Source organism: Piliocolobus tephrosceles, chromosome 17 (assembly GCF_002776525.5).
Source record: "Piliocolobus tephrosceles isolate RC106 chromosome 17, ASM277652v3, whole genome shotgun sequence".
Taxonomy (NCBI): Eukaryota; Metazoa; Chordata; class Mammalia; order Primates; family Cercopithecidae; genus Piliocolobus; species Piliocolobus tephrosceles.
Genome location: NC_045450.1, coordinates 73,328,282 through 73,344,163, shown reverse-complemented (window position 1 = coordinate 73,344,163; position 15,882 = coordinate 73,328,282). Strand labels below are relative to the sequence as shown.

The 15,882-nt window shown below is 61.5% G+C and overlaps 3 protein-coding genes across 6 annotated transcripts in view; 2 read left to right on the top strand and 1 right to left on the bottom strand.

The window, feature by feature from the left end:
• Window positions 1–1,612, top strand: part of MVD (mevalonate diphosphate decarboxylase) — a 12,610-nt gene extending 10,998 nt beyond the window's left edge. For 2 of the 3 annotated variants that reach the window (XM_026447373.1, XM_026447375.1), the window contains exons 9-10: window positions 180–291; window positions 990–1,612. In XM_026447373.1, coding sequence (XP_026303158.1) covers window positions 180–291; window positions 990–1,070 — 193 coding nt within the window. In that variant the 3' untranslated portion in view covers window positions 1,071–1,612. Of the gene's footprint in view, window positions 1–179; window positions 292–927 lie in introns of all 3 variants that reach the window. The other variant, XM_026447374.1, reaches the window with a different exon arrangement.
• Window positions 1,613–2,426: 814 nt separating this feature from the next.
• On the top strand, window positions 2,427–10,024 carry LOC111553835 (cytochrome b-245 light chain). Its single transcript, XM_026447376.1, has 6 exons — window positions 2,427–2,585; window positions 5,383–5,452; window positions 6,330–6,404; window positions 6,670–6,753; window positions 7,379–7,460; window positions 9,749–10,024. Exons 1-6 carry the CDS (start codon window positions 2,528–2,530, stop codon window positions 9,959–9,961), a joined length of 582 nt encoding a protein of 193 aa, XP_026303161.1. The 5' UTR covers window positions 2,427–2,527; the 3' UTR covers window positions 9,962–10,024.
• Window positions 10,025–12,454: 2,430 nt separating this feature from the next.
• On the bottom strand, window positions 12,455–14,343 carry IL17C (interleukin 17C). 2 transcript variants are annotated; one of them, XM_023228806.2, is made up of 3 exons: window positions 14,268–14,343; window positions 13,583–13,912; window positions 12,455–13,105 (listed from the first exon to the last, which is right to left on the bottom strand). In XM_023228806.2, the coding sequence occupies exons 2-3, from the start codon at window positions 13,876–13,878 to the stop codon at window positions 12,847–12,849; spliced, it is 555 nt and encodes a 184-aa protein (XP_023084574.1). In that variant the 5' UTR covers window positions 13,879–13,912; window positions 14,268–14,343; the 3' UTR covers window positions 12,455–12,846. The 2 variants fall into 2 exon arrangements, with proteins under 2 accessions (XP_023084574.1, XP_031790333.1); XM_031934473.1 differs by having other exon boundaries at window positions 12,797–13,105; window positions 13,583–14,321.
• Window positions 14,344–15,882: the final 1,539 nt, after the last annotated feature.

Genomic DNA, 15,882 nt, shown 5'->3' with positions numbered 1-15,882 from the left:
TAGTCCCAGCTACTCAGGAGGCTGACGCAGGAGAATGGCATGAACCCAGGAGGCAGAGCTTGCAGTGAGCCGAGATCGCGCCACTGCACTCCAGCCTGGGCGACAGAGCGAGACTCCATCTCAAAAAAAAAAAAAAAAGAAATGGATGTGTTCACCATGCTCCTGCCCTGCTTTTCCAGGTTTCTGAAGGGGCTGCAGGTGAGGCCGGCCCCTCTCTCAGCTGAGCTTCAGGCTGCGCTGGCCATGGAGCCGACGACCCCCGGTGGGGTCAAATACATCATTGCCACTCAGGTGAGGCCTGGGGCTCGGCTGTTACCCTCGCGGTTTCCTTTCCTGCCAGAGGGGCCTGCCCAGCCCCCAGGGCCCTTGCAGGCTCAGTCCAGCTCCCTGTCCCTATCCCTTCCGTGTCTCAGGCAGGAAGCCAGAAAACCTTTGTTCCTTCATTTGCTCTCAAAGTGGACATTACAGGCCACTGGCGATACTCAGAGCACCAGGGCTGGGCTGGGGGTGGATGAGTCTGACACAAGCTCCCAGGGAGACAGGTGGGGAGCATCAGGCCCCTGAATAGGGAGCGCTTGGGGTGGGTGCTTCTGGGGCCCCTGGGCCCCCCACCCCAACCGCCCCCACCCCAGCAGACCAGGGTTCCTGCTCTCCGACCTGCCCCGAGAGCCAAGCCTGCCTCCAGCGATCACGGCCGCCCGAGCCGTTGCCTCCGCCTTCCTCTCAGGGCCCACATGCAGAGGCTGCCTGTTTCCAGGCTCTGTGGTTCCCTGTCCACCCTGTGACGGAGGCAGTGCTCCGGGCGGGGACTGGCAGCTGGCGGGGCGGCTGTGCCTGAGGGAGCTGCGTGTGGGTGGTTTAGCTTCTGACCAGGACCACCGGAAGGGTAGGGGCACACCGCTACCCTCCTGTGTGCGGCCCCCACAGATGCTGCGCACAGGATGAGGTGCTGCCATTCCTGGTGACCTGACACGGATCTCTACCGCTAGGTGGGGCCAGGACCCCAAATCCTGGACAACCCCCGCGCCCACCTCCTGGGTCCTGATGGCCTGCCGAAGCCAGCCGCCTGACCGCCTCAGCAGGACCGCACGCCGCGTGGAGAAGGGGTGGCCTCGCCAGAGCTAGGGAGCGGGTGTGGTGGGCTCCGGACTGCTGGGACGTGTGGGCAGTGGCTTGTCCCGGGGCCCATGGACAGCTTACCGTGGGGCCGTGCAGGGAGCCCTGCAGCTGCCCAGGTGTCGGGAGAGGTCCCTGCTGAGTGCTTCAGCTGCCCCAGCGCTTTGCCAAGATGGGATGGGTGGGTACAGGAGCTGGCAGAGCCTCGGTGCAGCAGGCCTAAAGGGCTTCTCACCCCAGCTCCAGCTGCTCCCAGTTCTCTGAGACGGGAGCTCAGCGGGGAGGTGGTGTCCCTCCAGCGGACCAGGGGAGGGGTCACTGTGCTGGGAGCAGCCTCCTCGGGCCTCAGGAAACCACCAAGTGCCTTGGATGGTGGCTGCCCACGGCACTTCTGCCGAGACCCTGCCCCAGGCCTAGGTGTGGCTGGAATGGTGGTACGAGTGGGCACCAGTGTGGCCCTGGTGGCCATGGGGAATAAACCAGCATTGCTGCCTCCTGCCTTCCGCTGTTTTTCTGTTTCATAAACCAGCATTCCGGAGTTCCTGCTCTGAGTGACCCTGGGACCTGCCAGGGAGTCCCGGTGTACCCCCATGAGGGCCTAGGAGGGGGCAGGCTGGGCAGAGCCACAGAGGGGCTCCCCTCACCCCACATTGGCTCAGGTGGGACCCTCAGGAGCAGCCCCCAGTCTAAAGTCTTCCCATGGGCGCTGGGCTCACCACCCCCACACCAACCCCTGCCTCCTGTCCCCAGGCCGGACATGACGGGGCCGTCCCTGCATTCTGTGCTTTCCCAGTTGTGCACATCCTGTCCCCTCCCTGGAGTATCAGTCACAGTCCAGTGACATGGTGTGGGGAGGCCCCCCGCAGTGTCTGACCCAGGCCACGCCTGTGCCAGCCCAGAGCCCGGGGGGAGGAAGTGGGGGCGGGGCCTTTGGTCCCCATGGGGAGGCCACCCTCGTCCTTGGTAGCATCAGGGTGCAGAGGTGTTCCCGGGCTGAGGGGTGACCCCTCCACCCCCAAGGCTCTGGAGAGGCCGATTTGCTCAGGAAGCGGACCTTCCACCTTTTTCTGCTATTAATAGAAGCCTTGTTGACACGGGCCCCTCAGCTGGGTCCCGGGCGTTGGGCAGGGGTATTTGTCAGTGCTGGAGAGCTGAAGTTTGGGCAGCCCTGGGGAAGCGCGCTCCCCGCCTGGGCTGGGGCTGCCGAGCAGGGCCCTCCTGTGCCTGGGCGGGGGTAGAGAGGGCGGGGACAGAAGGCTCCGGGGCAGCCGTGCACCCTACAGACGCGGGTCTCCGCCCAGCCGCGGTCACCCGGGGGTTTCGGGGCGGGGCCTGGGCGGAACGGGGTTCGGCCGGGAGCGCAGGGGCGGCAGTTCGCGCCTACCAGCGTCCCAGCAGGGTCCGTGCCGCCATGGGGCAGATCGAGTGGGCCATGTGGGCCAACGAGCAGGCGCTGGCGTCCGGCCTGAGTGAGTGCGCGGCAGGAACGGTGGAGGCTGCAGCCTGGAGGGGTGTTCCAAGACCCCGGCCGGGCCTCGGGCTACGTACAGGGCGGGGAAGTGGGGCGCCAGGCGGGCCAGGGTCAGGCCAGGAGGGTGCGGGGAACAGGGGCGGGACCCTCAGGGCGCGGGCTGGAAGGGGTTCTGAGAACCCCCGCAGCCCCCTGCAGCCCCTGCGGAGCGCGGCGCCCCTCCCCCCTTCCCTTCCCTCGGTCCCCCGACTCCGCGGAGGAGGAAGTTGCAGCGCAGGGGAAGAGGCGGTTCAGCCCGGGTGGTTTCCGGGGTCGCCGCCCCAAGCCCCCAAATGGGGGCTCCGGCCTGGGCGTCGGGAGCAGCTCCCCTGTCCCTCGGTAGCCTGCGGGGCTGCGAGTCGCTCTCCCCGGGCTTGCCCCGGAGCTCAGCCCTCCCCAGCTGGAGTCCGCGCTGGAGGCCGCCTGGGATTACACAAGGCGCTGAAACCACCCAGTGACGGCCCTGCCCAGCCCAGCTGCACAGGCGCTTTGCTGCTGGCGGGGAGGCACAGACCCCCGTCACCCTGCTGCGCATTTGCTGAGAGGTTCTGGTGAGGGCAGCAGACTCCACTTGGAAATGGACCCTCTCAGGACCAGAGCCGGGGAGTGTCGGGCCCGGGGGTGACGCTGCGTTCAGGCGGGGTCTGAGGGCAGAGGCACCAGCGCGGCAGCTCCAGGAAGGACCTGCACCGGGCGGGGAGGAGCGCCTGGGAAGGGCCTGGGGGCTGAGGGTGAGGAGGGGGCCCGCTGCCACCACTGCCCTCGGGCTCTGAACGCCCTCCCCGTTGTCTGGAGTGCGTGGCAGCGGAGCAGGAGCAGAGACCTCAGGGTGGGAGGCCTGGAGCACGGGGCCCTGCAGCCTGTCCCACCGCCTGCTTCGTGTCAGCGGCCAAGAACTCCGTAGGTCAGTTCAGACAGCTCTCCCCAGAGCCGCCCCTTGAGACTGTGACCCTGCCTGCCCCGCACTCCCTACAGGAAGTAGAGGGTCTGAGGGCACCCAGCTGGGAGCCAGGAGAGCTGGGCTCTAGTCTGGCCTCCTGCTGAAACCCTCCAGGGGCTCCTGGCCCAAAGAATTAGAGCGGGACTGGATGCCCTGCGCTGCCTGCCCTGGCCTCCCAGCTCTCTGGCCCCCTCCTCCAGCTGCCGGGCTTCCTTTCTGTTCCTAGAGCTCCTGAGCTTGCCCCAGGGCCTCTGCACAAGCTGCTGCTTCTGCAGAGCCTCATGGCTGTCTCATTTCTCAATTCAAATGTCACCTGCTCCAGGAGGTCTTTCCAGAGCGTGCAGCCCCGGGAGGCAGCTGACCCAGAGAGAGTTGGGCCTTGACAGAGTCCCCCCACCCCCGTACACAGCAGGTGCTGGGTGCCAGAATACGTCGTCAGCCCTCCCTGGTGGCACCAGCGGCAGCTTTGCACCCTCTTAAAGATGGCAGGCTCGGGACCAGGACGGTCCCCCAAAGATGCACGGACACTAGGCTGAGTAGACCCAAGGACACTGCCCTCCCCTTCTCCAACACAGACAGGCAAACCCAGAGAGTTAATGTGTAGCTGGGCTCAAACCAAGCATAGGAAATCTTCAAACAAGACCATGTGGAGACAAAATCAGAATGGCTGGCAGGGCAAGGTGGCTCATGCCTTCTAATCCCAGCACTTTGGGAGGCCGAGGCGGGCGGATCATGAGGTCAGGAGATCGAGACCATCCTTGCTAACATGGTGAAACCCCGTCTCTACTAAAAATAAAAAAAAATTAGCTGGGTATGGTGGCATGCACCTGTAGTCCCAGCTACTTGGGAAGCTGAGGCAGAAGAATCGCTTGAACCTGGGAGGCAGAGGTTGTAGTGAGCCAAGATCACGCCACGGAATTCTAGCCTAGGCAACAGGGCAAGACTTCATCTCCAAAAAAAAAAAAAAGAAAGAAAAATAAATAAAATAGTAGGAAGGACCAGGCGCCGTGGCTCACGCCTGTAATCCTAATATACTTTGGGAGGCCAAGGCGGGTGCAGCATTCCCTGAGGTCAGGAGTTCGAGACCAGCCTGGCCAATGTGGTGAAACTCCGTCTCTAATAAAAATATAAAAATCAGCTGGGCTTGGTGGCGGCCGCCAGTAATCCCAGCTACTCAGGAGAATGAGGCAGGAGAATCGCTTGAATCCAGAGGTTGCAGTGAGTCAAGATTGCGCCACTGCACTCCAGCCTGGGTGACAGAATGAGACTCCGTCTCAAAAACAAGAAAAAGGAAAAAACCAAAAAATAGTAAGGGGGAATATTGGACAATACCCCCCACCCAAAAAACGGTGCAGAAATAGCCATATCAGACGAAACCGAAATTAAGGCGAAACAGCTGACGGGTTAAGAGGAACTCCGTATCAGGAGGAGAGAGACCCCTCCAAGAAGATGCAGAAACCACACTCGGCCTATTGGCTTTCAGTGCATCAAAGACTCATGGTGACAAGGGGTCCGTTCGGGGGTCCCAGAGCCCAGGGGCACAGGCCCACGGGGGCGTGCAGGTCGGGCCGTCCCTGGCCGCTCCGGGGACCTAGAGCCCGGGCATGTCCAGCACCCCCTCCGCCAGCCCGTGCGCCACAGGCTCTGCTCTTCACCAGCGCAGAGGGGTGCCTCCTGGGGGTGTCCCCGACCCTGTCACTGTGCTGTGGGGATGGGGAGGGGGCAGCTCTGGGTGCCCTGGTGGCCCACAGTAGGTAGAGAAGGGGAGTGGCCCAGGACGGGAGTCCCACAGTGCCTGACCCGCTTCTCCCCGCAGTCCTCATCACCGGGGGCATCGTGGCCACAGCTGGCCGCTTCACCCAGTGGTACTTTGGCGCCTACTCCATGTATCCTTCCATCTGAGGCTGGGGTGGGCGGGGAACGCCCAGGGCAGAGCCAGGGAGCCATTTCACAGTGAGCTGTTTGCCTCCGCTCCCCGGCCCCGCAGCCAGGCTGGGACACAGGGTGGGCTGTCCACGGGCTGGGCAGCCTAGGCCCCAGCAGCCAGGCTCCTCACCTGGGCCATGTGGTGGTCAGCGGCAGACCCCCAGTCTGAGTCCTGGTGAGGGGTGGGCAGGGGGTGTCACCAGAGGGCCAGGGCCAGCACTGAGGCCTCGCGGTTGGACTGCTGGGATCCTGTCTGCCCCCTCCTGTCAGTCAGTCCCCTTGCCCGGCCCCTCCACCTCCTTTGCCCCATCTCAGCCCAGCCGTATCTTGCGACAAGCAGCACTGGGCAGGGTGGTGGGAGGGCGGCTGTGGGCAACCCTGAGTGCCGGACCTGTTGGAACCTCCCGTGGCTGCCTCCTGGCTCTGTGACCTCAGGCAGTGGCTGCCCCTTTCTTTTTTTTTTTTTTTTTTTTTTGAGACAAGGTCTCGCTCTGTCCCCCAGGCTGGAGTGCAGTGATGCAGTCGTGACTCATGGCAGCCTCCACCTGGGCTCAGGCCACCCTCTTACCTCAGCCTCTGGAGTAGCTGGGACCACAGGCACACACCACCACCCCTGGCTGACTTTTAAATTTTTGGTTGAGATGAGGGTCTCACTGTGTTGCCCTGGCTGGTCTCAAACTCCTGGGCTCCAGTGATCCTCCCGCCTCAGCCTCCCGCAGTGCTGGTATTCCAGATGTGAGCCGCTGTGCTCGGGCCTCTCTGCGTTGTCTTCAGTAACGAGGGTTCCCTGTGGCCGCTCAGGCTGAGCTGGGCTGTTCCTTAACCACATGGCTTCAGCGTGGCGGGCGTGTTTGTCTGCCTGCTGGAGTATCCCCGGGGGAAGAGGAAGAAGGGCTCCACCATGGAGCGCTGGTGAGTCTCCCTCCTGCTCTGGGGTCTCTCCCGGGGCTGCGGGGCCAGGCAGGGCTCACAGGGTCGGTACGTGGAGCCTAGCTCCTCACTCAGAGGCTCCGGAACCAATTCTTTGGTACTTGTGGGCAAACCAAGGCCGGTGCCTGTCCGCTGTGTTTTCTGGGAGGAAAGAGGCCTGGGTGCCCTGGGGTCGTCGGCAGGGCAGCAGGGGGGTCCTGAGTGGGAGAGGCCCAGCCGCGCTGTCTCCCCTTCCTCCCTCCCGCAGGGGGCAGAAGTACATGACCTCCGTGGTGAAGCTGTTCGGGCCCCTCACCAGGAATTACTACGTTCGGGCCGTCCTGCACCTCCTGTGAGTCCCCACCCTGCACCCCCTCTAGGGCTCAGGGGGGCTTGGAGCCGACCCTCCTCCACTGTCCCACCGGCCAGGCTGCCTGGACAGAAGCCACCCCCCACTTACCTCGATGTTTTTCCAAACAAAAATTCGGGTCCCCGGCTTTGGGGGGCCCCCCGATTCTGTGTCTGCTGTCTAGTGTGCAGGATTTGTAAGGATCCCCCCAAACCTGAGTAGCTCCGATCCTGTCTGGAGTCAGCAGGCCCTGCTGGGGGGTCTCGCCTGGGCTTCCTGGTAGGGTAGAGGGTTCCGCGCTGTGTGTCTGGTGGTTGCTGCCGGCCGAGGCCAGGACACCGGCACGGAGCTGCCCTGCCGCTGCTGGGGGTTCCTCTGAGCACGTGCCCTAGAGCCACTCGCATCCACATCAAGGCCGAGAATACCCAGGACTGAAACAAGCCCTGGGCCCTGCACATCCCCTGGGTCTGTGGTCTGCCTTGTCCTGAGACTTTGCAGCCCTGGGCCGTGCACGTCCCTGGGTCTGCCTTGTCCTGAGACTTTGTGGCCTTGGCCCCCAGACCTGGGACTCCATTCCCCTTTCTGAGTGCCCTTCTGTGTCCCTGCCTCCCACCCCCCACTCCCGCAGGCTCTCGGTGCCCGCCGGCTTCCTGCTGGCCACAATCCTGGGGACTGCATGCCTGGCCATCGCGAGCGGCATCTACCTGTTGGTGAGTGGCGCCCTCTGAGGTCAGCCCCAGCCACCCCCACCCCCTGCCCCTGCCCTGACACCCTCGGACATACGTGGCCCTTTGAAGCCAGCTCTGTAGGCCGAGCCGAGGCTGGGAGCAAGCGCGAGCCCGGGCGTGTGCTCACAGCACGGCAGGGATGCAGCAGTTGACGCTGCCGTTTTTGGCACGTCTCGTGTGTTGGGTCATTTCCCTGCATTTCCTCATCAACCCGCACCACGGCCCTGGGAGAGGTACTGGTGTCCCCACTTTACAGACGAAGAGGCGGAGGCTCAGGGAGGTGCTGTGGCCTGCCTGGGGTCATGCAGCCGGCGGAAGGCTGTGCCTGGGCTTGGGTCCATTTATCAGGCTTTTCTCACCTCAACCCTATTTGCACTGATTTGTGGGCGGTGCCAGGATGCACGCAGTCACGCAGACATTGTCTTAAACCGCTGACACCTGGGTTTGGTTTAGGCCCACAGCAGCCTGTTAGAGGGCTGCCCATCCCACGGGATACAGTGATCTTTCTGAGAGGCCAGGGATGGGTGGGAGGACAGGGCGCAGCCTGGCCAGGCCTTGGGTGAAATGCCCTCTGCCCACCCTGGGCTCCGGAACAGACGGCTGCAGGCCACCTCTTACTGCAGGGGTCTCTGAGTGGACAGAGCCCTCAGACTTTGCTTATTTAAATCCTTTTGTCCCTAGAGGCAAGTGCCTCCTGCCCACAGAGGCAAACGCACACTAAACCAAACCCAGGTGTCGGCAGTTTAAGAAAATGTCTGCATGACTGCGTGCGTCCTGGCACCGCCCACAAATCAGTGCAAAGTGTGTGTGCGGTGTTAAATGTGCAGTGCTTTCTGTGTGTGCCTTCCACGTATGTAAGTGGAGTTCTGTTTCAAGGCTCATTGACCTGCCACCGGCCTCTCAGGGCTCTCCTTTAGAATCCCTTCCTCTTGCCAAGCGTTCTTCTGGGCTGTTGCTTTGTTGCACCACATGCCCCCTGGCTCCCTGCTATCACATACAGCTAGCCGCTCCTGGAGACCTCAGTAGGAATTCCTTGTGCTAAACCCAGAGAGGAATTGCTGGGTCAGGCATCAGCCTCTGTACCGTTGACCCTGCTGGGCTCAGCTGCTCCCCAGCAGACAACCTACCACCAGCCGTGCCAGCCCCATCACCCCCACCTGGCGCAGGGCGCTTTCTCCCACGCCTGGCAGTTCCACAGCACGAGGCTGGCCGTGCGGAGCTTGGACTCGCTCTTCTCTGACTGTGGATTTGCGCTGTTGGAGTTTCTTTTCCCTTGAGTTGCCTGTTCATATCCTTTGTCCATTTTTCTATTGTGGTTTTTGTCTTTTTCTTAAGTTGCAGGAATTTCACGTATTATTTTAGCTACTGAGCCTTCGTAACCTTTAGACACTGTGAATGCCTTCCTGCTTTCTGGGAAGGGTCTGTTAACTTGGCCCGTGAAGTCCTTCACTGCACTGAAGAACAGATGTTTCCCTGTTTACTTGCTGTGTGGTCTGTGCTTTGTAAAAACACCTTCCCCTGGCCCTGGGTCCTGTGTTCACGTTCCTGCATTTTCTTCTATCAGCCTTATAGTTTTGCTCTTCAGGACAGAATATTTCCGTTTAGGAGTTAGGTAGGATCACAGATGTCCCGTTCTCTTTCTGCTTCATGACGGATATGATGTGACATATTTTTCTACCGGATATTGTGGAATAGAAGACGAAAAGCACACACTCCCGGGTCCATTTGACCTGTTGCAGTGGAACCTCCGGGCATGGGCCCAGGAGTCTGTATTTTTAGTCAGCCAGTGGAATCCGGCGTTCTTCAAGCTCTGCCCCGACCCCCATGTGCAGAAATGCCTGGGCACCCTTGGGGGGCTGCTGGCCAGGGTGGGTGAATGGCACCCACCAGACGGAGCCGGGCCTGCTGCTCTCCTGGGCCACCCTCCTGCTGGACCTCAGGCGTCCTCCCTGCCCTTGGCTCCCTGCCTTGGCGCCTTGGGAGGAGAATTTAGGTGCTGGAATTTGCATCTGGGAGTGTCCACCAGGGGATCTTCCAGAAGCCCAGGGGTTCCTGCCCTACTCCTGGCATGAAGAAATAGCTTGGGTTGGTGTCAGGCCGACCCACGTCCTGGCTGTGTGGCCTCCGGCCGTCACTTCTCTGAGCGGCAGTCACGCCATCCCGCGTGGGATTCAGACTTGAGCCTGTCCCGGGGCCCCTGGCGGGGTGGGCCTCCAGGGAGGGAGGGCCGGCTTTGGGGCGCCGGGGCCCAACCCCTCTGTGCCCCGCAGGCGGCCGTGCGCGGTGAGCAGTGGACACCGATCGAGCCCAAGCCCCGGGAGCGGCCGCAGATCGGAGGCACCATCAAGCAGCCGCCCAGCAACCCCCCGCCGCGGCCCCCGGCTGAGGCCCGCAAGAAGCCCAGCGAGGAGGCGGCGGCGGCGGCGGGACCCCCGGGAGGTCCCCAGGCCAACCCCATCCCAGTGACCGACGAGGTCGTGTGACTTCACCCTAGACCTGCCCTCCCGCCCGGGCACCCGCCCGCAATAAACGCAGCAGAGCCCGGAGCGTGCGCCTGAGCCTCTGCCTGGGGCCGGTGGGCGGGGCCGGGGTAGCGATGGTTCCCGAGGCCTGGGCCGGCACCCCGTTTCCTGCCGGCCGGGCCGCATTCCAGTTTCATTAGCATCAGCATCGCCTTCCTTGTCAGCAGCATATGAAATCCCAGGTACCGTATATTCCACGAAATATAGTACCTGGGGATTCCAGGTGTGTGCCTCCCTAGAAAGGTCCTCCCAGCCTGGAGGAGGTAACGGAGTCCTCCCTTGATAGCTCTCCCAGGCCCTGCAGGCCCTCCACACCTAGCGCCTCCCTAAGGGACTTGGATTCCAGAGGCATTAAATGAAAAGGGAACAGGGCGGGAGCCATGTGGTGAGCCTCTACCTTGCGCCTCTTTTCTGTAGAAACTGGGGTGAGGCTGGTGGCGGATGCACCCTTGTTTTTCCCCCACACTGATGCTGGAGGGCTCTCCAGCTGCCCAGGACACTCAGGCCAAGCTGTAGGAGGCTTCTGGAGGCTCCTGCTCCTCACTTGTGCAGAGGCTGTGGCTGGCTGCACATGCACCTGCCCACAGGTCCTCACCACCACCCCAGCCGGGTGCCCTCAAAGCTTTGCCGTGCATCACCACATCCCCTGCCGCTGGGCTCTCACCAAGGCACCCACTCTCCTGAGGCTGGAGAAGCCCTTGCCTGCTGCTTGCCCACCTGCTCTCCCAGCAACTCACACTTCAGAGCCAGGGTCCTCTGTTCCCGGGACTTTCAGAATCCGCCCCCACCAGCCAACACTCAACACCATGCAGACATCTCAATCCAGCCTCGTCTCAGCTGTCCCCCCAGATCACCAAGCTTAAGGTCACCCTTGAAGCCCCCACATCCCCACGTCCAATCCTGGCCCAAATCCAGACCCCAGCTATGTGGACCATCCCCACCCAGGCCACCTGCCATCTCCCGCTGTTCCCTCACCCCCTGAAACAATCTTGTCACTGCCATTGAAACCCAAAGCCCCACCCCAGTGCCTCCAGCTCAGAACCCACAGGCTCAGCTCCCTTCAGTGACAGCCACAAGCTTCTGATGGCCCCATGGCAGACACAATCTGCTCCCAGCGCCCTGCCCTGCCCCGCCCCCGCCGTCCCCCTCTCACTCGGTGTCACACCCAGCATGTGTCTTCTCAGGGCCTTTGCATGGGCTCTTCCTGGTGCCTGGAGCTATTCCCTGCATGGCTGCCTGGCTCCTTCCTCCTCCCCTTCAGGTCTTCGAGGCCTCCCTGACCCTCTGCTTAGAACCGCAGCCCCTCCCCCAGAGCCTCTGTCCTGGACTCATTCACAGACTAAACACCACGTGTTCCATCAGTCACCATGGGGGCAGGAGGGATTTTGACCATTTTGTTCTCAGCCTGTTCCCAGTGCCAGGCGCCTAGTAGAAACTCAATATGGCTGGGTGCGGTGGCTCATGCCTATAATCTCAGCAGTCTGGGAGGCCAAGGTGGGAGGATCACTTGAGCTCAGGAGTTCGAGACCAACCTGGCCAACATGGCGAAACCCCGCCTCTACTAAAAATACAAATATTAGTTGGGTGTGGTGGCGCACGCCTGTACTGGGAAGCTGAGCTGGGAGAATCGCTTGAACCTAGAAGGTGGGGGTTGCAGTGCGCTGAAGTCACGCCACTGCACTCCAGCCTGGGCAACAGAGCGAGACCCTTTCTCAAAAAAGAAAAGAAATGTGTTGAATGAAAATTCTACCTCCCGGACAAAGGCCACCACCTCCAGGAAGTCTTGCCTGAGACGTCCTCCTCTGGGGGTCTGAGTGGAGTCCCCCGCCCCCATTTCCAGGCACCTGGACACGGTAGGTGGGTGAGCCCGGGGGCCAGGCAGGGGAGGGGCTAACAACTGCCCAGCAGCCCCACGGCAATGTCGGCCCTCAGGGCTGGGGGCCGAGAGACTGAGACCCTGAGACTGTCACAGGCCTGGGCCCCTTTTCCACGACTGAGGCTGCTCACCCCAGGGTCCCTTAACTAAAATCTCCAGCAGAGCCTGGGCCCCAGAGCCTGGCTAGTTCACCTTTAGGGAGGGCGCCTTGGTCGTGGCTGTTGATCCAACCCACAGAGGCTTGGGGCCCTGCCTTGAGCTGACAGCCCTGCAGTTCATCCTCAGAGACTTTCGCCTGGGGACGGAGATGGTGCCCCAGGCGCTCACATCATCACAAAGCACAGGGCTCAAGGCTCTGCCTGGGGAAGGCGGCTCACTCCTGTTCCCAGGGGTATCCTCCGGGGAGACACCGTGGGCAGAGCAGGGACACCTGTGCTCCCCCATGCTAGAGCTCAGTCCCACCTGCATGCACTGCTCGCTGCTGCATAGACCTTTCTGGAAGGATGCCCCAGAATTGGGTCCATGGGTGGCCTGGGCCAGGGCTGAGCGGGAGAGTATCGCATTGAATGTTGGCCTCGGGGGATGTGTTCATCAGTTTAATAACAAACGTACACTAAAATAATTGTTTAAGAAACAGGGGTACTTCCAAGGAGGTTGGAGCCTGGGGGGCCTGAGGTCAGTGATAGGGTGAGGGAAGCCGGGAGCGGGGCGGGGAGCCAAGGTACAGGTGGCTGTGTGACGCCTTTTCTGTGGCTTTAAGGGCTGGAAGAGGTGCTGAGCTCCTTCTACCCCCAACTACTGAGGCTGGAGGTGGGGAGAACAGTGGGGGGCTGTCCTCCAGTCACGGGGGATGCCTGGACCCCAAGGGTAGTGTTGGGGTAGGCATATAAATAACAATAAATACACATAAATAGGGGGTGCCCTCTGGGGAGCCCATGTGTCTAGTCTAGGGGCTCCACGGCCTCGGCGGTCACACTGACCGGGGCAGCACGCAGGTGCAGCCGACAGGCACGCGAATGAACTCGGTGTGGAAGGCGAAGGCTCCGGGTGTGGGGAGTCCCGAGTCGTCGCGGGAGCAGGGCCGGCGGCGCAACACCAGCAGGCTCTGGAGCAGCCGCACGGAGTTGAGCGCAGCTGTCTCGCGGCCGGTCCGTGGGTCGATGCAGCCTCTGCACAGGCACTCGGCGAAGGCCAGCTTTTGTGGATAGCGGTCCTCGTCTGTGTCCACACTGCGGGACGGGGCGCACAGTGAGTCTCTGGCCCTACCCTTGCCTCCTTGAGGCTCCTCTCCCCTCAGGTTCCCTCCCCGAGTGCTCAGGATGGGACCTGAGGCAGTGAGGGCCGAGCCACACGGGCTTGGAGTGCAGTCGGGCTTGTAAGTGGTGGAAATCCATGTGTCCCCAGGGTGCTCCAAGAGCACAGAGCAGGGGCCGGAGGTCTCTAAAGCCTCCCTCCCACTTCACCACCCAGCCCCACTTCTGCAGGAGCTCAGGTGAGGGGCCCCCCTGGCTACCAAGGACAGTGGCAGGCAGGGCACGACCGTAAGCAGCAGCTCAGCCGCCCAGGTCAGCAGGGCCGGAGGGATGGAGCTCCGGTGGCCACGCCCACTTGACAGGAGCGAACCACCAAGGCCCAGAGAGCTCTCCAGGCAGGGCCCTGCCAGGGGAGGGGCAGCCCATGCCACAGCAGGATCCCCAGATCCTCACCGGTATCTCCAGGGTGAGATGGAGCGCTGGTGGGTGTCTGCCTCCAACACCTCCTCTGGCCGCAGCACTGGGCACTGGGTCGCAGCTGAGGGCCTCGCATGCCTCCTCCTGTGGCTTGCTGCCTCCAGGCTGGACACCAGGGCTACAGGCAAAGCCTGCCCCCACTTGGCACCTCGAGCCAGCCGGTGTGGGGGGGGCCTGGCCGAGGGGCAGTTCCTCAGCTGAGTAGCAGCGTGGGGTCCCATGAGTGTGGGGATGCCCCCTGAGGAAGGGGTCATGGTGGGCCAAGCATGCATGCAACCAGATCAGAAACAGGAGGCCAGGGAGGAGCTGGTGAAACAGGCAGATGGGTGGTTAGGGGGTGCCCAGGGCAGGGGGCACCTCACTTCCACCTCAGCTTTCCTTGTTCCCAGGGGAAAGATGGAGTACAGCCCTCCCTCTATAGATGGGGAAACTGAAGCTCAGAGAGGCTAGCCCTTTAGCCCAAGACACCAGCATGCCAGGGCTCCGAGGATCTGTAGCTGCCTCCCCCTACCCGCAGACTGAGGGGTTTCCCAGAGCCCATCCCGACACCCTCATCCCAGGGTTCAGAGAATCCCACTCCGGCCCTTCCAGGCCAGGCTGTGCCATCCAAGTGGCAACCATCCAAGTGGCAACCATCCAAGTGGCATGTGGAGAGGCTCACTGTCATGGTGGTGGCAGCAGGGCAGGCTGGGCTTGGAGCGGCCTGCACACCTGGTGGCAATCCCACAGTTGCACCTGGCCATGAACCTGGCAGCAGCCGCTCTTATACCTGAGGCCACACCTGGGGGAAATTCCGGCACCACTTCCTTCTCGGGAAGTGCCCAGCTGGGGCACTTCCTTCTCTGGTCCCCGCAGCCCCCACCTGCTGTGCATCAGGACACAGACACGCAAGGAGCCCTCGGGGAGCTCCATCCTGTTACTCCCCTCCCCTGAGAGAGACTCTGCCCAACCTGAGCACCTGCCCAGGGTGCTGCCTTGTCTGACATTCTCAAACTGTTTTTTTTTTTTTGAGACAGGGTCTCGCTGTCACCCAAGCTGGAGTACAACGGCCCTATCTCAGCTTACCGGAACCTCCACCTCCCAGGTTCAAGCGATTCTCCTGTCTCAGCCTCCCGAGTAGCTGGGATTACAGGCACCCACCACCATGCATGGCTAATTTTTGTACTTTTAGTACAGACGGGGTTTTGCCATATTGGCCAGGCTGGTCTGCGGCTCCTGACCTCAAGTGATCTGCTTGACTTGGCCTCCCAAAGTGCTGGGATTATAGGAGTGAGCCATCGTGACCAGCCTTGAACCTCCTATAAGAGGGTTTCTGCTTGCGTATCTGTCCGCGCCTTGCTGATTCAACTTGTAGGTTTTCATCTGGACCTGATAGTGGCAGGGCGCTTTTGTACCCTATACAGTTCTGCTCCGTCCCCTGCTGGTGGGTGCTGAAGGTGGTTCAGTGTTTTAGCGGAGATGATCAAGATCAGGAGAGGCTCACGTGCCCTCTTCACCCAGGTGGGAGAGGTCCCGGAGGAGATGGGGAAGCAGGTCTTCAGGTCTCTGTTGGGCTTCTGTGTTTTTGTTGTTGTTGTTTTCTGAGGTAGTGTCTCGCTCTGTTGCCCAGTCTGGAGTGCAGTGGCGCAATCTCGGCTCACTACAAGTTTGGCTTCTGGGGTTCACACCATTCTCCTGCCTCAGCCTCTAGAGTAGCTGGTGCCCGGTGCCCACCTGGCTAATTTTTTGTAAATTTAGTAGAGACAGGGTTTCACCGTATTAGCCGAGATGGTCTCAATCTCCTGACCTCGTGATCTGCCCACCTTGGCCTCCCAAAATGCTGGGATTACAGGCGTGAGTCACTGTGCCTGGCCCAAGCTTCTGTGGTTTTATTGAGAAAAAGTTCAAGCTAAAAAATCTGAGTTGGAGGTGTGAGGTGTGAGGAGTGAGGTGTGAGGTGTGAGGAGTCAGGAGTGAGGTGTGAGGAGATGTGAGGTGTGAGGAGTGAGGCGTGAGGAGTCAGGAGTGAGATATGAGGTGTGAGGAGGTGTGAGGTATGAGGTGTCAGGAGTGAGGTATGAGGTCTGAGGAGTGAGGTGTGAGGAGGTGGGAGGTGTGAGGAGTGAGGAGTGAGGAGTGAGGTGTGAGGAGGTGTGAGGTGTGAGGAGCAGTGAAGTGTGAAGAGTGAGGAGTGAGGTGTGAGGAGTGAGGTGTGAGGTATGAGGAGTGAGGTGTGAGGTGTGAGGAGTAAGGTGTGAGGAGGTGTAAGGAATGAGCTGTGAGGTGTGAGGAGTGAG

Excerpts from the sequence above, each read along its gene's own strand:
- LOC111553835 (XM_026447376.1), top strand. The coding sequence starts at position 2,528 with ATGGGGCAGATCGAGTGGGCCATGTGGGCCAACGAGCAGGCGCTGGCG. Across the intron at positions 2,586-5,382 it reads GGCGCTGGCGTCCGGCCTGA|TCCTCATCACCGGGGGCATC; the intron begins GTGAGTGCGCGG and ends TTCTCCCCGCAG. Across the intron at positions 6,754-7,378 it reads CGGGCCGTCCTGCACCTCCT|GCTCTCGGTGCCCGCCGGCT; the intron begins GTGAGTCCCCAC and ends CCACTCCCGCAG.
- IL17C (XM_023228806.2), bottom strand. The coding sequence starts at position 13,878 with ATGCATGCTTGGCCCACCATGACCCCTTCCTCAGGGGGCATCCCCACA. Across the intron at positions 13,106-13,582 it reads ATCTCACCCTGGAGATACCG|TGTGGACACAGACGAGGACC; the intron begins GTGAGGATCTGG and ends CCCGTCCCGCAG.